Consider the following 24,529-nt stretch of genomic DNA (forward strand, 5'->3'; position numbering starts at 1 on the left):
CATTTGTATTAAATATTATAAGTAATCTAGAGATGATTTAAAGTATACTGGAGGATATGTGTAGGATATATGCAAATGCCATGCCATTTTATATCAGGGTTTTGAGCATCCATGGATTTGCAAGGCGTTCTGGAACCAATCCCCTAAGAGCATCAAGGGACAATTATACTTCCCTTTGAGAGGTGGGCTCTATGGTGCCTCCTGCTGGACTTGGGTACGCTAAGGACTACTTTAACCAATAGAGTACAGCAGAAGTGACACTACTGATTTTTGAGGTTAGGTCATAAAAGGCCATGAAGTGGCTGGGCACAGTGGCTCATGCCTGTAACCCCAGCACTTTGGGAGACCGAGGCAGGCAGATTATCTGAAGTTGGGAATTGAAGACCAGCCTGACCAACATGGAGAAATTAGCTGGGTGTGGTAGCACATGCCTGTAGTCCCAGCTACTTGGGAAGCTGAGGCAGGAGAATTGCTTGAACTCAGGAGGCAGAGGTTGCAGTGAGCCAAGATTGCACCATTGCACTCCAGCCTGGGCAACAGTTTTTTTTTTAACTGTCTTTTAAAAAAAATAGGCCATGAAGCTTCTGTCTTGTTCACTGGAACACTCTTGGAGCCCTGAAATGAAGTGTAAGAAGCCTGGTTGTCCCAAGGCCACCATGTTGTGAAGAAGTCCAAGCAAAAAGAGAGGCTACATGCGGGGCCTCTGGCCAACAGTCCCAGCTGGGGTTAGCCACAGATGCCAACACAGTTTTCACAATTCAGGATCCGGAAATGGTGAACCAGAAATGAGCTGTGTTAGGTCATTTTGCATTGCTATAAAGAAATACCTGAGACTGGGTAATTTACAAAGAAAAGAAGTTTAATTGGCTCTTGGTTCTGCAGTCTGTATAGGAAGCAAGGCACTGGCATCTACATGGCTACTGGGGAGGCCTCTTAGGGAGCTTTCACTCACTGTGGAAGGTGAAATAGGGGCTTGCACTTTGCATGGCAAAAGCAGGAACAAAACAGAGTTGGGCGGGGTGGGGGTGGGAAGGTGCCACACACGTAAACAACCAGATCTCAGGAGTACTCATTCACTATTGCAAGGACAGCACCAAGCCATGAGGGATCCACCCCCATCACCCAAACACTGCCCACCAGGCCCCATTTCCAACACTGGGGATTACATCTCAACATGGGATTTGGAGGGGACATTCAGATGATATCCCTGTGTGCTTATCCCTGTTGTACCCATCCAAGTTCCTGACCCACAGAATGTGGTGGCCTAATAAAATTGTTGTTTTAAGCCACTAAGTTTGGAGTGGTGCGTTAAATAGCATTAGATGGCCATAACATCCTGCAATTTGACAGAGCCTACAAGCTCGTGGGCCCAAGAGATAACTGCTTTACTCTAAACAAGATGGATGCATGTTACTTCTTGGCTGTTTAACTTCTGACTGATAATGCTTTTGGGAAGATCAGTTAAAATTAACTTAATCTTCCCAGTAACATGGCAGATTAGATGGCCTAAACAACCCTCTTAATAAAAAAACTAAAAATGTTGAAAAATTATGAACATCTTTATAAACACACTGGTGAGCAGGCATGAAAATGAGGAATTTGTAAAGATTTTTTAAAATAAAGTGAAATGGGCCAGGGCCAGTGGTTCAGGCCTATAATCCTAGCACTCTGGGAGGCTGAAGAAGGTGAATCGCTTGAGCCTAAGACTTTGAGACCAGCCTGGGCAGCATGATGAAACCCCATCTCTACCAAAAACAATACAAAACTCAGCCAGGCATGGTGGTGCATGTCTGTAGTACCAGTTACTCGAGGCTTAGATGGGAAGACTATGTGAGCCCAGGAGGTGGAGGTTGCAGTAAGCTGAGGGCACGCCACTGCGTTATTACAGCCTGGATGACAGAGCCAGAGTCTATCTCAAAAAATAAATGAAATGAGAGCTGGCATTCTGAGAACTGAGCAACAAACCTGACTTTTAGACTGCTAAATCCTAGAGAACATAAACTTACACTTTGGCAGCTACCTGGAAGCAGTAAAAAGACAAAGCCTAGGGCCTGCCAGTGAGTGGGGAATATTCTAGAAGGAAACACTTTCAGGATCCCAGTTTCTACCCTCAGTATAACACTAAACAATAAAAACCACCAGACATAAGCAAATAAAAAGAAAATATTTATCTTCTGGATGTTGTGACTTTAATCAAGCTCTAATCTAGGAAGTCCAAACCCCTTAGTATGACACAAAGTCAGCCACAACCTGGCCTCAAGATAGTTATGAGCCCCTAAACCTCATCCACAAGCCATTCATTTTGCTACTAACTCTTTTCATTTTTGTATGCTAAACTATGCCTTTACATGTGCTATTCTGTTTAGATCACACTTTTTTTTTTCTTAAGAAAGTAATTACTTTAAGTATACCAGTTATAGGACTCCTTTCCTGGCCATAGTTAATAGCGTCCTTCATTCTACTCTCATAGTATGTTGAATGTGACATAATTATAGAACATACTACCTGTACTGTGATTTTACATTCTGATTTTTCCACTGAACCAAGAGTTCATTTGGGGCAGTAACTTCGTCACATTTGTAATCGTGCTTTGCTTATAGTGAGCAATTTGGATTTTTTGAATGAAAGTGCAGTCTTCCGGAGATGGCAAATAGAAGGATGGTTAACAGAAGCTGGAGGGCGGGGGGAAATTTGGGATGATTAATGGGTACATAAAAATTGAATAAGAAATAGTATAACTAGTATTTGATAGCATATAGGAGTAACTATAGTCGATAATTGTACATTTTAAAAAGAGTATAACTGGATTGTTTGTAACAAAGGATAAATGCTTCAGGTGACAGACATTCCATTTATCCTGTTGAGATTATGTATTGCATGCCTGAGTCAAAACGTCTCAGGTAGCCCATAAATGTTTACACCTGCTGTGTACCCAAAAAAGCTTTAAAAAAACCAAACGACTAATACATGATTAACCTGGGGAAAAAAAAGTGTAGTTCTGTTCCTGAAGTAGGATTTTATCATATTCTTTGTAATTTTCAGGCTTCCCTGAGCTGTAGCTCAGTGGTTCTTAGTTTTAGCTGCACATTAGAATGACCTGCAGCTCTTTTCAAACTTTCGATCCACAGCTAGGCCCCAGGCATCAATGTCTAAACCCAAATGCCCATTGATGATAGACTGGAATGGGAAAATGTGGCACATATACACCATGGAATATTATGCAGCAATCAAAAATGATGAGCTCGTGTCCTTTGTAGGGACATGGATGAATCTGGAGAACATCATTCTCAGCAAACTGACACAAGAACAGAAAATGAAATACCGCATATTCTCACTCATAGGCGGGTGAGGAAAAATGAGAACACATGGACACAGGGAAGGGAGTACTACACACTGGGGTCTACTGGGGGGAATAGGGGAGGGACAGCCTGGGTAGAAAAGCCAAATGTGGGTGAAGGGGAGGAAGGCAGCAAAACACACTGTCATGTGTGTACCTATGCAAATGTCTTGCATATTCTGCACATGTACCCCAAAACCTAAAATGCAATAAAAAATAAAAAATAAAAAAAAAATAAAGCTCTCCGGGTGATTCCAGCTTGCCTCAAAGGCCCTTCCAGCAGCTCCAAGGCCGGCTGTTGTGCGCTCAAGCTGTTGGGAGTCGGCCCAACTGCACAGTTAACACGTATGTAACCTAGCTCTTCTCTCCTTCCAACACAAATACGTGCACAGACGCTGCCTGGAACTGCAGCCTAGTTCTCAGAACCAAACTGCGCCTCACTTGCCAAAATTTCAGAATTAATTCCCGAAAGTGGATAAGCGGAAGCGGAAATAAGCCCCTTCCCAGCGCCAGATGATTCGATTTAGTCCCCGAGACGTGTGGGGACTAGGCACCAGTATCAGAGACACATTCCCTGCGGACGGCGCTCCCATCAGATGACTGGAGGAACACAACACCAGACGCAGGCAGTACTTCAGGGTGATCATAAGTCGCCCAGACATCCACGATAGCCCGTTCTCCCCGCTAAGGCGACCGCACTGCCATCTTGATTCTTGTTAGCCACGAGAAGTTTGCGTTTGCACAGATTTTCGGACGTCATATTAAAGCGCGCCCGGCGCGGACACTTCTGGGAGATGAAGTCCTTGCGAAGGCAGCGCATTGATTGGGAGCGCGGTCGCGAGGACCCTTTGCGCAGGCGCATTGCTTTCCCGACCTGAAGAGACGCCGTCTTCCCGGGTCCCGAGCACTCTGTGCCGGAGGTGAGGGTTGCGGGTGTGTGTCTTCTAGGAGCGGAGTGAGCGCAGCAGCCGAGAGAAGGGGCTATGAGAACCGTGGGGAGGTGCTGTGGGAGCAGGACGGTGTGACACGGGCGAGGCCAGCTGCAGAGCGTGTGTCGCGACGTCCCGGTGCAGACAGAAAGTTGTGCACCCACCCCTGTGTGCGTGTGTCCCGTGGCGTCTGGGCATCCATTGTCGGGTCCTGGACTTTTAGGTTGGAAGTTTGGAGTCTTCCTCCGCCCCTCCCGTTCCTTCTTCCCATATTGGGTGCTTAATGAACGTGGATGGAGTTGACACCAAATCTAGGATGCTGCCCGCTCCCTCTTTCCCAGAAAGCTCCTTTAGCTCCCTGCCCTGGGCCTCCCTGCCCTCGAACCCCTGGAGGGCTTCATGGAGGAGGAGGGATTTGACGTGAAAAAAAAACACCAAAGAAGCAGCTGAGCGTTAGGCAGATTTGAGCGGGAGATAATTTTTTACAGAAATGCAGGAACAGTGGTAGACATGGTTGAAGAAAAGGTACGCTGGGAGCCAGGGCCCGGGACTCAGAATCAGGACAACACCCAGTAGGCAAGGTGGCTTGTATAGGTGGGATCTAGGGACTGACACGAATCGAACTATTTGGGGATGGTTATTCTGGAGGTCACATTCAGGACTAGAGAGACGAAAGGACCAGTAGCAGAGCCAGTCAGGAATGTATTGTAGTTTTGAAGTAAGCTGTTGTGGACTTGAATTATGGTGGTGGTAGTGAAAGGGAAGGATACAAATGACATTGCAAAAAAAAAGTCAAAAGAGCCTGGTGACTAGATTTGGGAGGAAAGAGAGCGAGGTAAGGGTTTGAATTTGGGACACCTGGGAGAATAATAAAGCCTCTGATACAAATGTAAAGCCAGGGAGAGGCGTTGTGTGGGGAATTGCCTGAAGATAGTTTTCAGGTGATGGCAGAATGCCTATTCAAGGTTTGCAGACATTTGGAAATGCAGGATGAGTTTGGAAAAATGCAATACAGTTGTATTGTAAAATTACAATACAATTACTGGACATGGGGACCATCTCTATAGAGTTGGAAAATGGAGCCCTGAGTGTGGATATACTTTCTGAGGGATGGCAAAAAGAAAGAAGAAAGTACAAAACTGAGCTATGGGCAGCATCCATGTTTCCAGGGCAAAAGTGGGGAAAACGAGTCACAGAGAGACAGTGTAGTAACATAGCAGTTAAAGTAACCACTCAATCAGAAGCTTGTCAGAACAGTGAAACGCTGCAGAGAAATAGAGATAAGATCAGAAATGCATCTGTAAGCTGGGCACGGTGGCTCCCGCCTGTAATCTCAGCACTTTGGGAAGTAGGGCTGGGCAGATCACTTGAGGTCAGGAGTTTAAGAGCAGCCTGGTCAACCTGGTGAAACCCGTCTCTACAAAAATACAAAAATTAGCCGGGCATGATGGCGGCTGCCTGTAATCCCAGCTACACGGGAGGCTGAGGCGGGAGAATTGCTTGAACCGGGGAGGCAGAAGTTGCAGTGAGCGGAGATCACGCCATTGCACTCCAGCTTGGGCGAAAAGAGTGAAACTCCATCTCAAAAAAAAAAAAGAGAAGAAATGCATTGATAGTTTTCAAGCATGCCATTTCAGATGTGAGGGTCAAAAGCTGAAAAGCAGGGACTGGAGAAGAGTAAGTGGTGACGATGTGGAGTCCGTATGTTTGTATTACTCTCCAAAACGTTTGAAAAGGAAAGCCTAAATGAGAACTATTGTGCTAGAAGGAGGTCATGGGATTCAGTGAAAATGATTTCAGGTAGAGGAGGCTTGTATGTCTTTGATGATGTCGAAAGAAAGTGTTAGCGGGGTGGAAAACGCTGGAAAAAAAAAAAGACTGGGAAGTGTGGGGACAAATTCTGAGAGGAGGCAATAGTGAAAAAAAGTAGAACATAGGATGTGGGACACAAAGGTGAAGTCCTGGAAACAGACATTTCTGTCTTGTTGACCTCACACATCTTGCTGCCTAGTATATAACAGCTACTTGATACCTACTCATTGATTAGTGGATGAGTGGATGGATTGCATCGGGCAGTGGAAAAGAAGAGAACTTTTATTTGTTGAATGAACTGTATGATAAATGCTTTATATTAATGGTCTCACCATTTATTACTCTGTGAATTAGGTATTAAACTACTGTGGGTCAGCTCTTGGCTTAAGTAACTCACCCAAGACTTCATGGTTAATAATTCCATGCCTGTGGAATGCTTTCTACCATATAGCCCTGCTTCCCTTAAAACTCATTCCTAGGAATCTTCGGTATAGTAGAAGACAAAAGTTATGAGGAAATTGAACGGTAGCCATGGAGGTTTGGAATAGCTATGGAGAAAAGAAGAGAGATTTGGAATAGCTATGTATCTAAGATGGGAGTAATAAAGGCTTTTTGGACAATGTCAAGGGCTCATTTGAAGATATAAACTGAATTTAGAGGACATTTCTTCAGTGATACTTAGATCCAAAGGATAGAAAAGAACACAGAAGTGGAGGTGATTCTTGGTTGGCAGTAACTCCATGTGAGTTTGGTGGACTTGGGAAGTCTTCAATGTCAGTGGGCTTACTGAAGTGACTGCGGGTGGAGTCTAAACCTAACGGGGAGTGAAGTCTACTTGACAGGGAACCTATGGATGAGGAACACTTTGGGAATATCGACTGGTTGTTTAATAGCTGGGGAGCTTATATGCTCACCACCATTTGTAATTTGTTCAGTCCTCAGTTTAATTAAAGTGGTAATCTAATAAAACTTTGAAAATTGTGTTTACACATTTAACATTGAGCAGTTTCAACTGCAGTTTCTGATATGGTTTGATTTGTTCAAAAAGCTCCAGTGCTTTAGACAAACATACAAATACTTTGACTCCAATGTTATTACTACACTGAAACCTACTCTAAAATAGCAACAACTCAATGTAATTAATACTTTCATTATTTCTACCTTCCTAGAATTATAACGTTCTTACTGATTACATTAGCTTATACTAGCTCTACTTAACACATTATTCTAAATGCATTAGTTACATGTATTACCCTATTTAAGCATCAAGATGACTGCGTGAAATAGGTACTTCCATTATTCCAGTTTTGTAAATGGGTAGACTGAGACAGAGGTTAAGAAACTTTCCTGCGGTAGCACTGGTAGGAAGAGGCAGGGGTGGATTTTGATTTCAGGGAGTCTGGCTCCAGAGCCTGTATTCCCAATGACTACACTTTCCTACATCTCTAAATGCTAATTTTGACTTCTTTCTAGGGCCTAAGGGTAATATGTGGATACCCTTTTGGGATGGGGGAATCTTAACAGACCAAAAAGGAAAAGAAACTCTTACATGAGCCAGGTATGGTGGCTCATAGCTCACAACTATAATCCCAGCACTGTGGGAGGCCAAGGTGGGCAGATCACGAGGTCAGGTGTTTGAGACCAGCCTGGCTAACATGGTGAAATCTGGTCTCTCCTAAAAATACAAAAATTAGCCGGGCATGGTGGCAGGCACCTGTAATCCCAGCTACTGAGGAGGCTGAGGCAGAATTGCTTGAACCCAAAAGGCAGAGGTTGCAGGGACCCAAGATCGTGCCACTGCACTCCAGCCTGGGTGACACAGCAACACAGCGAGACTCCAACTCAAAAAAAAAAAAAAAAAGGGAAAAGAATACTCAGACAACACATGTTACAGGCTCTGGTTATCAGTTGATGACACATCTTTGTTTCTGTTGATGACATGTCTTTATTTCTGTTTGTGTTTATATCACTCTGCTTCCTCCCTGCAAGATTCAAATCCTAATCTCTCCCCCACCTCACCCCCATTAGGTTGGGGGGTGTTTTTTGGCTTTGGCTTATACTTAGCTAAACTTGTTTTTCCAATAAGTTTTTGCTTTTCATATAGTTCTTACAAATTGGTATTCACCCTCAAGGTAATATTCTTTTAAAATTTTGCTTGGCCAGTGTAAACCCACTGTTAAATACCTCTGAGCTGTCTGGTAACTTTTAACTCTATGCTGTAATGATTTATTTTCATGGAAAGACAGCCACATTGGTAGCAGACCAACAGACTAGAGCAGAAAATCCTGAAACATCCAAGAATATGATAGGCCCGTTATAGAATAGAGTTAAATGCTACCAGACTGGTAAATATCTATTGATCTGGTCTTCGACATTTTTGAAAACTTAATTGTTCCTTATTTGTATCTTATGATTAATAAGTTTAGCTGTAGGGCTCATCACCTAAGGGAGAAAGGATGAAGTCTACGCAGTTACCGTGCCTCTTTGGAGCCAGAGATTGGTTCATTGTTAGTAGCACCCATTCTTCTTTCTACCTGATAATGACATGTGGCCCCAGTACTGATTAGTCCTCTTCCTTTGGGGTATGTAGTTCTGTGTCTGGAATTACCTGGTTTATTTGCATTCGAAATTTCTTTTTACATACTTCTATCAGTGGATACAAGTATATATTTCAAGGGTACATCTATACTTTATGAATAGTCATACAATTAATAGAAAAAAGTGCCTTTTTATATAACTAAAGTCTCAAACATTGCCTTCCTTATATTATAACCTTTTATGGCATATTTTATATTAACTTTTCTATTTTGAGTATGAAACACATAGCCTTTTAAAATTCAAATTATTTTATTTAGTGGTAATAATTTTTACTATTTATCTGGCCAGTGGGAGCCAGAGTCATCTGAGTTTTCTTATTTTAAAGATGTGGGGTCAGCTCAAATTCTGAATGTCCAAAACCATACTCGTTGGTTTTTGCTTCAGTCCTCCTCTGTTGCTTATCTCCACGAACGACATCGTCATCCACGCTGCATCGGTAACCTGGGCGTCACCTTTGCTCTCATCACCTTCGGCCTCTCTTCCAGCCAGTATATTGTCTGTTTCTAATAGCTTGACAGCAGTTTCCTCTATTTCTGCTTTCACAGCTTTCATTCAGTTCGTCATCTTTCTTATTACAACAGTATCCTCACTGGTCTACTCACCTCCATTCTTTCCTTCCTGTAATCCCATCACATAACAGCCACTCACTGTGGTGTGGCCACCTGTGTTGGGATCCCCAGGAGCACCCCAGGTTTAGGGATTCACTAGAAGGACTCACAACTTGACCTGTAGTTGTATTTCTAGCTAAGAGTATGTTGATGACCCTGCAAGGATATGCAGTCAGATCATAAAAGGGGAAAAGACAGGCCAGGTAGAGGAATCCGTATATAGGTTTGCTTCTATTGTGTTTCTCCCATGAGGGGTCACACAGAGCACACTTTTTTCCCCAGCAATGAAAATACAGCAACGAGTGTGATGTCTCTGCTCAAGGAAGCTCAGTGGAGACTCAGAGTCCATGTTTTTTATTGAAGGCTGGTCACATAGGCACCGTCTGCTTAACACATACCAAAATTCCATACCCTCCAATAGGAGAGCAGATGTTCACCATAAACCACATTGTTTGCACAAATTAGGCATAGTAGACCACTGTTATCTCTTAGGGATCTGGGGAACCCTCTCAAAATCGAAGTTTCTAGCTGCCAGCGAAGGGCCAGCATGCATACAGAACTTTCCAGGAATAGCAGTCTCAGGTCTACTATAACGTTTCTGCGCATCACCCTTCTTTCCTTCCTGTTATATTTTCTGTACACCAAGAAAAGGACAAGCTCTTGTTGAAAAAAAAGTATAAAAAATGGTAAGAAAGTACAAATCACTTATCTCACTACTCAGATTTCATTTACATTTCAGTATGTGTTCTTCCTTTTTCTATACTTATGTGCATGTACAAATATGTAATTTTAAGAGTGTGCATTCTTAGTATTTTTTTTGAAATTCTTTGTTCATTTTTTTTTGAAATGGAGTCTCACTCTGTCGCCCAGGTTGGAGTGCAGTGGCGTGATCTCAGCTCATTTCTACCTCTGCCTTCTGGGTTCAAGCAATTCTCCTGCCCTAACCTCCAGAGTAGCTGGGACTACAGGCGTGCACCAATATGCCTGGCTAATTTTTGTATTTTTAGTAAAGATGGGATTTCACCATGTTGGAAAAGCTGGTCCCGAACTCCTAACCTCAAGTGATCGGCCTGCCTAGGCCTCCCAAAGAATTACAGGTATGAGCCACTGTGCTTGGCCGTTCTTTCTGTTTTTTTTTCAGTTGTTGATTTTTTGTTTTGTTTTGTAAGAAACAAAGCATTACAGATAAAGCTAAAGTCTCCTGGATATCCCTCCCGAGTCTTGTTTCCCTCTCTTCTCAGATATGTACACATTTGGTGCTTATTGTCCCATGTGTTAATTGATTTTTGCGGGTGTGATCTACCTGTTGTTAAATTTTATGTAAATATTACACAGTAAGTCATCCTATAACTTATTTTTTGCTCAGTAATTATTTTTTTTGCAATTTATCTGTCAACATGAGATAATGTATAATATTCATATATGTATATATATATATTCACAAATCTGTTATCTGATTAATGGACATTGAAGTTGTTTGCAGTTTATCACTAGTAATCTTCTCCCCAGTGACTTTTAATGCTACTTCAGTCATCTATCAGGCTTCCCTAATGCTTGGCTATGTTTTGGGATTTTCTGTTCTAGTCTATTGGTCTGTAATTGATGTGGCTATCTTTTCATGAAAATAAATCATTATAGCATAAAAGTTAAAAGCTCCCAGGCTGGCCGGGCACGGTGGCTCAAGCCTGTAATCCCAGCACTTTGGGAGGCCAAGGCAGATGGATCACAAGGTCAACAGATCGAGACCATCCTGGTCAACATGGTGAAACCCCATCTCTACTAAAAATACAAAAAATTAGCTGGGCATGGTGGCGCGTAACTGTAATCCCAGCTACTCAGGAGGCTGAGGCAGGAGAATTGCCTGAACCCACGAGGCGGAGGTTGCGGTAAGCCGAGATCGCGTCATTGTACTACAGCCTGGGTAACGAGCAAAACTCCATCTCAAAAAAAAAGAGCTCCCAGGCAGACCTGGGTTCAAGTTCTACCTCAGCTTCTTACAAAGCCTTAATTTCCTAATCTGTAAAATAGTGCCTACCTTATTGATTTATGAGGATGAGATTAAATTAACCTTATAAAAAGCACTTAGCATAATACCTGGCAAATAGCAAATGCTCAGTAATGCTAGTTGTTATTAAGATGATGTTTAGGCCAGGCGTGGTCACACCTGTAATCCCAGCAATTTGGGAGGCCAAGGTGGGCAGATCACCTGAGGTCAGGAGTTCGAGACCAGCCTGGTCAACATGGTAAAACCCTGTCTCTACTAAAAATACAAAAAACAGCTGGGTGTAGTTGTGCATGCCTATAATCCCAGCTACTTGGGAGCCAGAGGCAGGAGAATTGCTTGAGCCCAGGAGGTGGAGGTTGCAGTGAGCTCAGATTATGCCACTGCACTCCAGCCTGGGCAACAAGAGTGAAACTCTGTTTTTTTTTTTTTAAAAAAAGATAATGTTTAATAGTGTTACATTGTATATGTGGACTGGACCAAAAATTATTTAACCAAATCTCCAGATGTTTAAGGTATTTCAAAATTTAATCTTTTCAATAATTTGAAAAGATTAAATGAGATAATACATGTAAAGTGCTCAGGAAGTGGCCTGGCACAAAGCTCAATAAAGGTTAGTGTTAATGATGAGTCATAAAAAGCTTTGTATATTATTACTAAATTTCCTTAGTATAAATTTCTAGGAGAGAATTGCTGGGTCAAACAGTATGTTTCAAGGTCCTTGCCACAAGTCACAGTGATTTTCCTAAAGCACAGATGTGGGTAATGACATGTCCATGCCCAGCACCTTCAGTAATCTCCATGCCTGTGGAGAAAGGCATGCAGAGCTCTCCTCAGTGAAACTGGCCACTGCCTACTTCTCCAGTCTCATTTTCCCCACAGCACTACTCACAGCCTAGACTTCCACCATTCTAAGCTAATTTTAGTTGTTAATCCTTTCCATGTAAAGACCTGCCTCCTCCTTTTTGAAAAACTTGAGTTTTTTTTTCTAAACATGTTTTTTCCTCAACATTTAGAATGTTCCAGTTCCTCCCACAAATGAAAACTTAGTTTAGATCCCACTCCTATCAAGAAAGCTGCAGTGTTCCAGCCTCCATCCCTTCCTGCTGGGTTAGGTGAGCCTCTGAGGTGCTCTCATGGATTGCTGTCCATATCTCTGTAGCACTTACCCATCCTGGAGTGAAATATTATTTCATTTACTTGTTTGTTCTGTCTGCTAAGCTATAGCTTTTGGAGGACAAAGACAGCGTCTAACAGGTTTTTTTGGTGCTTGGTATAAGTAGTTGGTGCTGAATAAATGCTGGTTGAATAGAAGGATGAATGAGTTACAAGAAGCAATGACCATATCCCCTTGAGTGTAGGAGAATGGTCAGTATACCACAAATAAGCTTTTTCTTCCTCCTCACCAGGACTACACCATCTCCTAGCCACCATGAATCCCAGAAATGTGTGATTTAATGCTCTCGTCTTATTTTTATATTTTTTGTTTTTGTAGAGACAAGGGTCTTGCTATGTTGCCCATGCTGGTCTCAAGAACTCCTGGCCTCAAGTGATCCTTCCACCTTGGCCTCCTAAAGTGCTGGGATTACAGACATGCACCACCATGCCTGGCCTGTTGTTTTAATTAGATTCTTCATTGTGAAAAACTGAGACTTACCTAATTCCAGTAAAGGGAATTAGTGATAAGATCTTGCATAGAGCCCAAGATGGTTAAAGTCTTATGGCAATCTATGAATAAATAAGGCAGGTTTGCATGGAAATTGGAGCCCGTGGGTGGTGCTAGGCAAGGTGGGGGCCTCCCTAGGAATTCTTAGGTCTTTGCCTCAGTGTTTTACCGCCAATGGGACTGTGCTGGCTTCCTCTTGCCTGCTTCTGGTCCCGTGGTCTATTACCTTTTCTCTACCTTGTACCTCCCACATGCCACGGGTTCTGCTTCTGGTAACTTTGGTTCCCCGATCCTCGTGGCTGCTTTGGAACCTCATGATACTCTTTCAGCTCATCACCCAGTTGTCCTGACATTTCTTAGTTTATTCCCAAAGAAGGTTGTCATCTTTTCAAGCCAGATCACATCTCAGTCTCCTAGTCACCTATGCCTTGCCCACCTGTGGCCTAATCAGTGTGGCTCCAGGAATGAGACACACGGTCACATGGTACAAAACAAAAATACCCCACTCATAGCTCCTTTAGTAATTTTCCTTTGAAGAGACTGGATTGTCTTTGATGTATCTTGCCCATGTAGTCATTTACAAAATTGCTTATGGCTTTTGCCCAGTAATGATTCAGGGTAATACTGAATGTGAGTTTATACATACTGTATGAGTCTTACACAGTTCTTGACTCAGGAATAGAACTCTGCCTGTAGTGTCATGGTAAAACAGGCACCACATTGTGGTCTAATTCACAATTCCATGGTTGTTGGTGCTAATTCTGGGGGCGTCTGGAGTTGTTCCTGGCCTTGCTTTACTTTGACCCCCTTTCGTAAGGTATTGAGACTGACATATCCCCCTGGTGTGTGCTTCTTGGGTCAAAAGACTGTGTGACAGGACTGGTCTTTCTCATACCTTCTTTCTCACTCCACACTTCTGCCTCATTAGGACTCTGCCCTTGTCTACAAGGAGAGCACACAGGAGAGAATGGCTGCTGTGTCTCCGACCACCAGATGCCAGGTGAGGTGGACTTTTGTGTTTCCAAAATACTCCTCTCATCTCCAGAATGTAACCACTTTTGTTTCTCTATCCTGGAGCCTCTTTGACCAGACCCAGCCAGGCAGATGGACTCCACAGGGAGTAATTCCTTCCCATTTCACTTGAGGTGTCCTTCAGTGACCTTTTCTTCCTTGAACATGTGTCCATTAGGTTGTCACCAGGCTTACAACTGTTGGAGCCTTCATGTGAGTGATTTTGCCTAGAAGCCAATGGTAGGGTCTGATTGGAAGGTTTGGGGAATAGTGGGCTGGTTCTGAATGTCCCAAAGGGACATTCATGTGTGGACTGAGAAGAGGCCCCATTATTCCAGGGAGTATGGATCTAGGCTGGGGTGTGTAACACATGCTATAGAGCACCTCCGTGGGGTGGTAAGAGCCCTGAAGAGTCCCATGTGCTAGAGACATGTGGCTTGTTCCATTCCTGCCCAAGGGCAGAGTTGTGAATTCTGCACCCTGGCCTAGAATTTCTGCAGACACACAGGAGACTCATCTGAGGTTTTAGAAGTGGAGGTACAGAGATGCAATCTTACAGAATCACAGAGCTTTAGAATGAAATGAGAGGGACCCTACAGATGATCTAATCAATACCATTATTCTAAGGATTTGTAAACAACAAAGACAATTGGTGAAATTTAAGTAAGATTGTAGATTAGATAATAATAGTATAAAATCAGTGCTATTTTCTCCTAGTTATACTGTGATTATAACAACAGTATGTCCTTGTTTTTACAAAATACACACAAAATCCTTTATTTAGGATTAAAGACACATGATGTTGGCAAGTTCGCCAAGAGGTTTAGAAAAAAGATAGGAGAATGTGCATCTAGAAAGAGAGACAGAAAGATAAAGCAAATGTGGAAAATGTTGCCATTTAGGGGAGCAACATGAAGGGTACACAGGATTTCTTTGTGCTGTTTTTAGAAGTCTGAGAAGAGTCTGATATTCAGAAACTCAGCTGTAAGTGTAGTGGTGTGAGATTCTGACCAAGAGCTTCATGTCTTGGGTGATCAGGCCACTTTTCCTAAATGCTTTAAAGCTCTACTCAGTCAGAACTATTTTTCTTCCCTCCCACGATGCATCCTCAAGGGCTGTCATCTTTGACATTTTTGGTCTAGTCCAAGTAAAGAGAAGGGTTAGGAGTAAGGGAGAATGTGATTGTATTTTCAGGAATCGGTGACATTCGAAGATGTGGCTGTGGTTTTCACAGATGAAGAATGGAGTCATCTGGTCCCCATTCAGAGGGACCTCTACAAGGAGGTGATGCTGGAGAACTATAAGAGCGTTGTGTCACTGGGTAAGGGGAGCCTCCATGAGGAGGTATGTTCTGTATTATGCTAATGTGGGGCTGAGAGGGCTGAGGAATTAATACCTTTCTTCTCCTTCCTGAGTTCTGAGCCACCTGAGAGACAAGGTAACATAAGGGCAGCCGAGAGAAAGAAAAATAGACCTGGCCGGGTGCGGTGGCTCACGCCTGTAATCCCAGCACTTTGGGAGGCTGAGGCGGGTGGATCACGAGGTCAAAAGATCGAGACCATCCTGGTCAACATGGTGAAACCCCGTCTGTAATAAAAATACAAAAAATTAGCTGGGCACGGTGGCGCGTGCCTGTAATCCCAGCTACTCAGGAGGCTGAGGCAGGAGAATTGCCTGAACCCAGGAGGCAGAGGTTGCGGTGAGCCGAGATCACGCCATTGCACTCCAGCCTGGGTAACAAGAGTGAAACTCCGTCTCAAAAAAAAAATAGACGCAAAGTCAGGCAAGAAAGTTTATTAACCTGCCAGGCTGCTCAGAGGAGGCAGCAGCTCTGAGCTTACAAAATGAGTGGTTCATATGGGGTGAGGAGACCATAAGGGGGTTTCAGGCAACAGGCACAGACCTACAATACATCATCCTGTGACTTTTGTGGCAGCAGTCTTTTAAAAAGACTGAAACCAAAATCTTTTACAGATATGTGTCAAGCAGGAATTTATGCTGTCCTGATAGCTGTAATTAGGCTTTGCTTAATTGTAGCATGTCTGGCAGCCTTGATGTGGTGCCTAGATAGGGGTTCAGGTGTTCAGGAATGCAGCTGCGGGGGCGGGGGTGTGGTCATCCTGCACTAAGGCGGTTTTCTGAAGCAGCAGAGCTCCATCCCTAGCAGGAAAGAATCAAAAGATGTGGCATTAGAGTACAGCAACACCAGGCTCCAAACTGAACCCCAGCATTGGATAGACATGCTTCCCCAGCGTGGGCCGTGCTGGACAACCATAGGCTCTCACTCAGCAGCCTGCCACAACAAAACGGAGGGAGGGTCAGTGAGGGCTGAGGGATGGAGCAGAACATGTGTTAGACCCAGGGAGCTGGCTCTCCAGAGGGGCAGGCAGAAGAGGCTGAGTTCCATATGGCCAGTCCTTCTCTCAACTCGCCAGCCAGGTAACTCAGCTCACCCAGATGAGTGTGCACTGGGGCAGGGGGCCATCTTGTTGGAATACAGGTTACGCCTCTGAGGTCACCAGAGATATGTTTGATTTTGAATATGTCTTAGGCACAGTCTTAGATGCTCACAGAAGACACTTTGTAATTATAGAGACTTGTGTGACAAAGAGAAAGTTAAGAGTCACTGCTGATTCTGGTGTTAGTGAAAAGTAAAATTGGGCTCCTGGAGGTTATAAGAACTTGAGCTTCTTATTGAGCAAGCAGTAGGCTGAGAGAGTGCCCAGATTGAGAACCTGGCTTAAAATAAGCAGCAGGTGGCAGCAAAAGGAGTCACATTGCAGATTTCCTACAAGGCAGGTCAAAAAGTAAGTGCTAACACCCCCAAGATTAACCTAATTAGGCCCAATTGTCTCCCAAACAGAATTGAATGTTCAGGAGGCATCTGTTACAGGCTTTAGCAGATGACATCTTGAGGAAAATAGAATCCCTGAGGTCAGAGACAGAGAGCTACAGGGAGATGCTGGGTGTGGCCGTTCTGTCAACAGAGAATTCACCTAAAAGCCAGTAGATGATCCTTGGGCCCAATAAAAAACTGCCTCTTTCCCAAGTTGGGGCCTCAACGAAAGGGAAGTTTAGAGCCCAAGCCTAATTCTAGAATCTATTTTTTAATATAACCAAAAATGGATAGATTTACTTCAGGGGATTTATCCTAAGGAAATATCAGGACGGCAGTCCATAGTATGCACAGATGTTCATCACACTGTTGTTTGTTAATAGCAAAACATTTAAAATGCTCTAAATGTCTATAATGCAGTTCATTAAATCAATTATGTCATCCCATACAATGTCATATCCTGTAGCCATTACAATGGTGAGGTAGATCAGTGCTGACTGAAATAAAATAGTATTTTCAATTTATTCGCATGAAAAAAAAATCAAGTTTACAAATCAGCATCATTTCATTATTAGTTTTTGTTTTTGTTTTTGAGAAAAGTGTCACTCTGTTGCCTATGTTGGAGTATAGTGGTGCAATCTTGGCTCACTGCAACCTTTGTTTCCCGGGTTCAAGCGATTCTCATGCCTGTCTTCCAAGTAGTTGGGATTACAGGCGTGAGCCACCACACCTTGCTAATTTTTGTATTTTTAGTAGAGGGTTTCACCACATTGGCCAGGCTGGTCTCGAACTTCTGACCTCAGGTGATCTGCCCATCTCGCCCTCCCAAAGTGCTAGGATTACAGGCGTGAGCCTCTGTGCCAGGCCTTATTACCTAGCTTTTAACAGAATGTATCTATAGGTATCTTTTGATATCATAATAAATAGAAAATGAATACACCATATGCAAGCTGATTTTTCTTTTTACTTGTATACACTTCTAATTTTCTTAAAATTGTCTTAGGTACAGTCTTACAGCCAGGACTTGTTTCAATGAAAGCATAATGCTCAAGACAAAGACACAAACAGAAATGGGCATGTTTGATATGCTTTTTTTTTTTTTTTTTTTTTTTTTTGGAGACAGTTTCACTCTTGTTACCCAGGCTAGAGTGCAATGGCGCAATCTTGGCTCACCACAACCTCTGCCTCCTGGGTTCAGGCAATTCTCCTGCCTCAGCCTCCTGAGTGGCTGGGACTACAAGGATGTGCCACCATGCCCAGCTAATTTTTTGTATTTTTAGTAGAGACGGGGTTTCACCATGTTGACCAGGATGGTCTCTATCTCTTGACCTCTTGATCCACCCGCCTCGGCCTCCCAAAGTGCTGGGATTACAGGCGTGAACCACTGCGCCCAGCCTGATATTCTTTTTTACTCAAAGTGACTTAATTTCATTCTCACCTCCCCTAAGCCAACGACCTTCATCCTACCAGTGCTAACACCGGGAGCCTCCCATTCACTTCACAGGGCAGAATAAACATGTGAATTCACACAGCTTCTCTCGACTTTCTGACCTTCTGCTACTTGCTCCTTTTATAGCCTCAGTTCTAGCCTCTGTCCATAGGTTCCTCTGCTTTGGACTCTGCATTCATGGCCTACATATTCTGCCTTTTGCATTTTCTTCCTAAAAGATTAGAGGCTGTGGCCGGGCACAGTGGCTCAGCCCTTTGGGAACCCAAGACAGGCAGATTACCTGAGATCAGGAGTTCGAGACCAGCATGGCCATCATGGTGAAACCCCGTCTCTACTAAAAATACAGAAATTAGCCAGGTGTGGTGGCACCCGCCTGTAATTTCAGCTACTTGGGAGGCTGAGGCAGGAGAATCACTTGAACGTGGGAGGTGGAGGGTGCAGTGAGCCAAGATCAGGCCACTGTACTCCAGCCTGGGCGACAGAGCAAGATGCTATCTCAACAACAACAACAACAACAAAGACTTAGAGGCTGGGATTGAGCTTTGGGAGAGTGATACTGTTTTCATCACATACAACCATCTGCTTTGTTTCTTTCTCTTTGAGCAGGCCTTCCAGTTCCTCAACCTGATATGATTTTCCAATTGAAGAGAGGGGAGGAGCCATGGATGGTAGATCTTCATGGGTCTGAGGAGAGAGAATGGCCAGAGAGTGTCTCTCTAGGTAACTGAGTGTGAGCAGGACAGGATGGAGTTTTCTTTGGCTTTTTATTCGTTATTTGGGTGATGGGGGGAAATATCAGGTATCACCTTTCTCTCAAGTTCAAGTCTTCTGCTTTATTATTTATTGCATATCACCCACCAGCTTTCATTTTTTTCCCTCTATACCTTAAAATATTATTCATCTATATTCACCAAGTGTTACTTTCTTATGTCTGTAACATTGCCCACGCACACTTTGCTATTTCTATTGAGCACTGTCCTGTCCATTCGGCTTGCTCTCCTAATTGTCCTGGCCATGCTCCCACTGGACATTCTCCTATTTTTTGAGGTGTCCATCATCTGTTCTGTTCCCTGCCACCTTCTTCACTCCCAGGTCTCGGTCCCTCCCTGCAGTGTAAGACTATCTGTGGGAGCAAGCAATGAAGTAACCATACATTACTTTCAGACTCATTGGAATATCTCTTCCTTTTGCTCTAATATTTCCTGGCCTAGGGAAAAAACGGCATCTGTCTTCTGTTTGTTCCAGACTGGGAAACTAAGCCTGAAATTTATGACGCTTCAGAAGAAAAAGCAGAAGGATCACTGAGGGAAAGCCTTGGAAAGCAAAGTCCTCTGTGTCCTAAATTTGAAGTTCATGCACCCGATGGCAGGATGGGAACAGAAAAGAAAAGCCCTACAGGGGAGACTCATAAGAAATCCCTCTCCCAGGAGAAAGGCTCACGGCGAGTTTCTGCCCTCCCCAAGGAAATTCCTACTAAAGAGAGACAGCAGGAATGCAGTGACTGTGGAAAGACCTTTTTTGACCACTCATCCCTCACCCGCCATCAGAGGACTCACACTGGGGAGAAGCCCTACAACTGCCACGAGTGTGGGAAAGCCTTCAGCCACAGAAGCAGCCTCAGCAGACATCTGATGTCGCACACTGGGGAGAGCCCCTATGAGTGCAGCGTGTGCGCAAAAGCCTTCTTCGACCGCTCGTCCCTAACTGTGCATCAGAGAATTCACACTGGAGAGAAGCCCTTTCAGTGCAACGAGTGTGGAAAAGCCTTTTTTGACCGTTCATCCCTTACTCGACACGAGAGAATTCACACTGGAGAAAGTCCTTATGAATGTCATCAGTGTGGGAAAGCCTTTAGCCAGAAAAGCATTCTTACTCGCCATCAGCTAATCCACACTGGCAGGAAGCCTTACGAGTGTAATGAGTGTGGGAAAGCTTTCTATGGTGTCTCGTCACTGAATAGACATCAGAAAGCTCACGCTGGGGACCCTCGCTATCAGTGTAACGAGTGTGGTAAAGCTTTTTTTGACCGCTCGTCCCTTACACAGCATCAAAAGATCCACACTGGAGATAAGCCATATGAATGCAGTGAGTGTGGGAAAGCCTTTAGCCAGCGCTGCCGGCTCACGCGGCATCAGCGTGTCCACACGGGAGAGAAGCCCTTTGAATGCAGCGTGTGTGGCAAAGTTTTCAGTTCAAAATCATCAGTTATTCAACATCAACGGCGTTACGCCAAACAGGGAATAGACTGAGTTGGGCAAAAGCTTGGACTAGACAAGAACTTCCACACAAATTTGAGATAGGTCTCCTCTATCTTAAAGCCGTTATTTGCTCATTCTACCCACTCTGGCTGCCATTGTCCTGTCCTTCTACTGCGCCAGAGTATTTAATAAGCACTCCCTTCCTGCTGTGTTGTAGAACTGTAAGGGAGGCCATGGAAATGACTCTCAAGATTCAAAATTTTGAAGAGGCTTGTCAGACAATAGGATAGATGTTAGGAGGAGGCATACCTCTTGTGAGAACCTAGGCCCCAGGTATCACTGCACTTTAAGTATCTGGAGGGAATGGCAAAACAGCATCAAAGCAGCACGTTTTTTTCAGAACAGGTGTTTCGATGGCTTAGTCCCTCTCTTGGAGCTTTTTGAGGCACTAACCTTGTTTTCTTGTGTCCCAGATTTTAGATATCTTACTTCCACTGCTAGTTGCTAGCACTTACTGAGTGCTTACAGTGGGGTAAAGACGCAGCTAAGGGTTTTACAGTAAGTAGATTAATTGATCCTGTCACCAACCCTATGAAGTAGGTACTATTACCATCTTCATCTACAGATGAGCACTTTGAGATTTAGGGAGATTAAATCACTTGCCCAAGGTGACCCCGCTGGTAGGAGGTGATGCCAGGTCTTGAAAACAGGTCCACCTTCAAAGTCTATTCTCTTTACCATTATGCTTGATTCCTTGTTTTATAATTTATGTGTATTGTCTTCTCAACTATACTATAAGCACTTAGAGGTTGACTTACAGGTCTATGTATCTCACACAGTGCCTTGCTAATAGGTGCTCAATAAATATTTATCTGAGTGAATGACTTTGCTTACCAAATTCTCTCCATTCAAAATACCTCTTAGATTCACATACTTTCTCTGAATTCATAGCCCAGCTTGTACTTTTATCATCCCTAGCTCCCACTCCTGGCAGCAGTACCTTCCTAATTCCAATTCTTCCTGCTTTCTTGTTGAAGAGGGATGTGCTAAGCTATGATACAGTAACAAGCCCACAGAGAGCTATGTCTCCCTTAAAACCTGACGGGAACTAATCTGTCTCATTTTATCCTCATTACTTGGAACTTCTGGCTTCCAAAGTTACCACGAGGGAGGAAGAGAAAGCCAGAGGAATCTGTAGGATATTTTTTTAGACCCAGGCTTAACATAACTTCTGTTCACATCTAATAAGCGAGAACCCAGTACCTGGAAGCTAGGAAAGTAAACAAGCACCTGGATAGTTGGTTAATACCAAGAGCCTCTGGCATGGTTACATTTTGCATATTACTGTTAAGCCAGTCTTTGCAAATGACCCCTTTCTGCCCATCATTGCCTTCCTCAAGACCTAAACTAGCTCCCTGTTTGGTGAAAAATTATCTGAATGTCTAAGATCTGCCTTAACATGATCCCCATTGCTGAACTTTACTTCCTGACTCCCAAAACTCTTCTACTCCCTAGGTCCAGTCCTGTATTTTTATTTTTATTAAAGGATAGGCACTAGATGACCTTGACTCTAGGCATTTGCATTATTTTGCTTTTTGCTTAGGGTGAAGCTCAGAAAAGGACTTGGGTCTGAAAGGCTGTCTGGAATTAGATTGTTCTCTGTGAATCCCAGTGGATTGAGATGAAGTTTCTCTGGAAGTTCAAGTCAGATTTGAGAAGCTGAATTACCAAACAGACCCTCCCCAACCTACTAATAACCCTATTACTCTGTTCACCCTAGAGCAAATGAATGGCAGGGAAGACTTGATGTGTGGACTTTTGAAAGCAACTTGAGGAAGAACACATAACAGAATCTATGGCTGTGGACAATATGTGATACTGCTAAATAATGTCAAGTAGAAAATAAAAGACTTGGCAGACTTTTGGCTGATGACTGTCTCTGGGAGTTCTGAATTTAAAAAAAAATTGAAGGTCAAGTATTTTCCTAATACATTCTACCACTTTCAGCAAGATAAGATTGGAACAGATTCAGGATTCCAACGGACATCTTTTTTACTCAATTCATAGAAAAGATACTAAGAGACTTTTGAGCACAGTAGTAATGGAAACTGGGGATATGAATTTGACAGTTTTCCCTTTTAGATTTGGTGTTCAGAACTTTTTTTTTTTTTAATGTGGAATACTTCCTCTTCCTTCTAAAAACAGGAAAGGGCCGTTTTACCTTTTAATTGATATATCCCAATATGGCATGCAGTAGTGGACACGATAAATTTTGAGGTTTTAGCTTCACCCAGTAGCCGTTAGTAGGATCAAATCTTGGAATCAGAAATTGATCAAATTGGAAGAATATCACCATTCTTAAGGTGTAAAGCAAAAATGACTGGATAGTGTTTGTAGGGGTTTGAGCCTCAAAGAAATGAAATAATATCACTGATGACAAGCTTTAAAAGGAGTTCCAGGGCCGGGCGCGGTGGCTTACGCCTGTAATCCCAGCACTTTGGGAGGCCGAGGCGGGCGGATCATGAGGTAAAGAGGTTGAGACCATCCTGGTCAACATGGTGAAACCCCGTCTCTACTAAAAATACAAAAAAATTAGCTGGGCATGGTGGCGCATGCCTGTAATCCCAGCTACTTGGGAGGCTGAGGCAGGAGAATTGCCTGAACCCAGGAGGCGGAGGTTGCGGTGAGCCGAGATTGCGCCATTGCACTCCAGCCTGGGTAACAAGAGTGAAACTCTGTCTCAAAAAAAAAAAAAAAAAAAAAAAAGGAGTTCCAAAGAAATGAAATAATATTACTGATGACAAACTCTAAGTTTTAAGAGAGAATTGAATGCTTACCACACAAAGGCACAGAAGCATTCCATGAATCAAAAATGGCTGGCAATGCTAGAGAACCTTGCAATGGTGAGAATATGAGAGATGGAAAAAAGCTGGGCACTGCAGCCTGGCACAGACAATTGGCAGGCCCACCGATCCCAGAAGTGTATCTGGGGTGTCAGGATGCCAGAGTGCCAGCGGGAGGGTTGTCCAGCTTCTGGGCTTAAGGACATCCACCCCCTCCTCCCCAGGCCTGCATTTCTAAGAATAACCCCCACTGCAAGTCTTACATAATACATCACACAGAGCTCAAGAACAAAGCAAAGACCAGGTGCCAGCCATTAGACAAGTATGTTGATTTTCAATGTCACATCCTGTAGCCGTTACAATGGTGAGGTAGATCAGTGCTGACTGGAATAAAATAATATTTTTAATTTACTATGTGAAAAATAAGTTTACAAATCATTTCATTATCCAGTTTTGTGGGGGGTTTTTGTTTGTTTGTTTTTTGGGTTTTTTTGAAACAGTCTTGCTCTCTTGCCTTGGCTGGAGTACAATGGCACAATCTCGGCTCACTGCAACCTCTGCCTTCTGGGTTCAAGCTATTCTCCTGCCTTATCCCCCTGAATAGCTGGAATTACAGGTGCCCGCCACCAAGCCCAGCTAATTTTTGCCAGATTCTGGAAGTTAACTATCACAGATGTTACAGAAAAGTTCATGAACTGGGGTCCAGTATAGCTACTTCTGTGCTTCACCTTGTTTCTATATTGAAAGATATTTGTAACTTCTTGGCTGACATGCAGCTGTTGATCTGGCTAGCACATAATTTTCTATATGCATTATATTGACCCACTAACAGCAGTGTAAATTCAACTCCATTTAATACACCAGCAATTTACTATCCTGCCACCGATATATTTAAATTTTTAAATTATAATCTAATAAAGCAATATTTAAATAATTAAGATACTGAGATTTCTCATTACCTTAATGAAAGTAAGTATCAAAAAGAGAAGGAGGGCTGGGCACAATGGCTCATGCCTGTAATCCTAGCACTTTGGGAGGCCAAGGCGGGTGGATCACCTGAAGTCAGGAGTTCGAGACCAGCCTGGCCAACATGGTGAACTCCCACCTCTATTAAAAAATACAAAAATTACCTGGGAGTGGTGGTGGGCACTGTAATTCCAGCTACCTGGGAGGCTGAGGCAGGAGAATCAATAGAACTCAAGAGGCAGACGTTGCAATGAGCCAAGATAGCACCACTAC

The 24,529-nt window shown here is 43.4% G+C and overlaps 1 protein-coding gene across 6 annotated transcripts; it reads left to right on the top strand.

The window, feature by feature from the left end:
• Nucleotides 1-4,195: 4,195 nt before the first annotated feature.
• ZNF2 (zinc finger protein 2) lies at nucleotides 4,196-22,377 on the top strand. 6 transcript variants are annotated; one of them, XM_078348556.1, is made up of 6 exons: nucleotides 4,196-4,257; nucleotides 10,155-10,381; nucleotides 13,881-13,952; nucleotides 15,158-15,307; nucleotides 18,856-18,969; nucleotides 19,495-22,377. In XM_078348556.1, the coding sequence occupies exons 5-6, from the start codon at nucleotides 18,879-18,881 to the stop codon at nucleotides 20,496-20,498; spliced, it is 1,095 nt and encodes a 364-aa protein (XP_078204682.1). In that variant the 5' UTR covers nucleotides 4,196-4,257; nucleotides 10,155-10,381; nucleotides 13,881-13,952; nucleotides 15,158-15,307; nucleotides 18,856-18,878; the 3' UTR covers nucleotides 20,499-22,377. The 6 variants fall into 6 exon arrangements, with proteins under 6 accessions (XP_078204682.1, XP_054100451.1, XP_078204680.1 ...); XM_054244476.2 differs by having other exon boundaries at nucleotides 15,158-15,284; XM_078348554.1 differs by lacking the exon at nucleotides 10,155-10,381 and having other exon boundaries at nucleotides 4,196-4,270; nucleotides 15,158-15,284.
• Nucleotides 22,378-24,529: the final 2,152 nt, after the last annotated feature.

Source organism: Callithrix jacchus, chromosome 14, assembly GCF_049354715.1.
Source record: "Callithrix jacchus isolate 240 chromosome 14, calJac240_pri, whole genome shotgun sequence".
NCBI lineage: Eukaryota > Metazoa > Chordata > Mammalia > Primates > Cebidae > Callithrix > Callithrix jacchus.

Excerpts from the sequence above, each read along its gene's own strand:
- ZNF2 (XM_078348554.1), top strand. The coding sequence starts at position 13,920 with ATGGCTGCTGTGTCTCCGACCACCAGATGCCAG. Across the intron at positions 13,953-15,157 it reads CTCCGACCACCAGATGCCAG|GAATCGGTGACATTCGAAGA; the intron begins GTGAGGTGGACT and ends TTGTATTTTCAG. Across the intron at positions 15,285-18,855 it reads TAAGAGCGTTGTGTCACTGG|GCCTTCCAGTTCCTCAACCT; the intron begins GTAAGGGGAGCC and ends CTCTTTGAGCAG.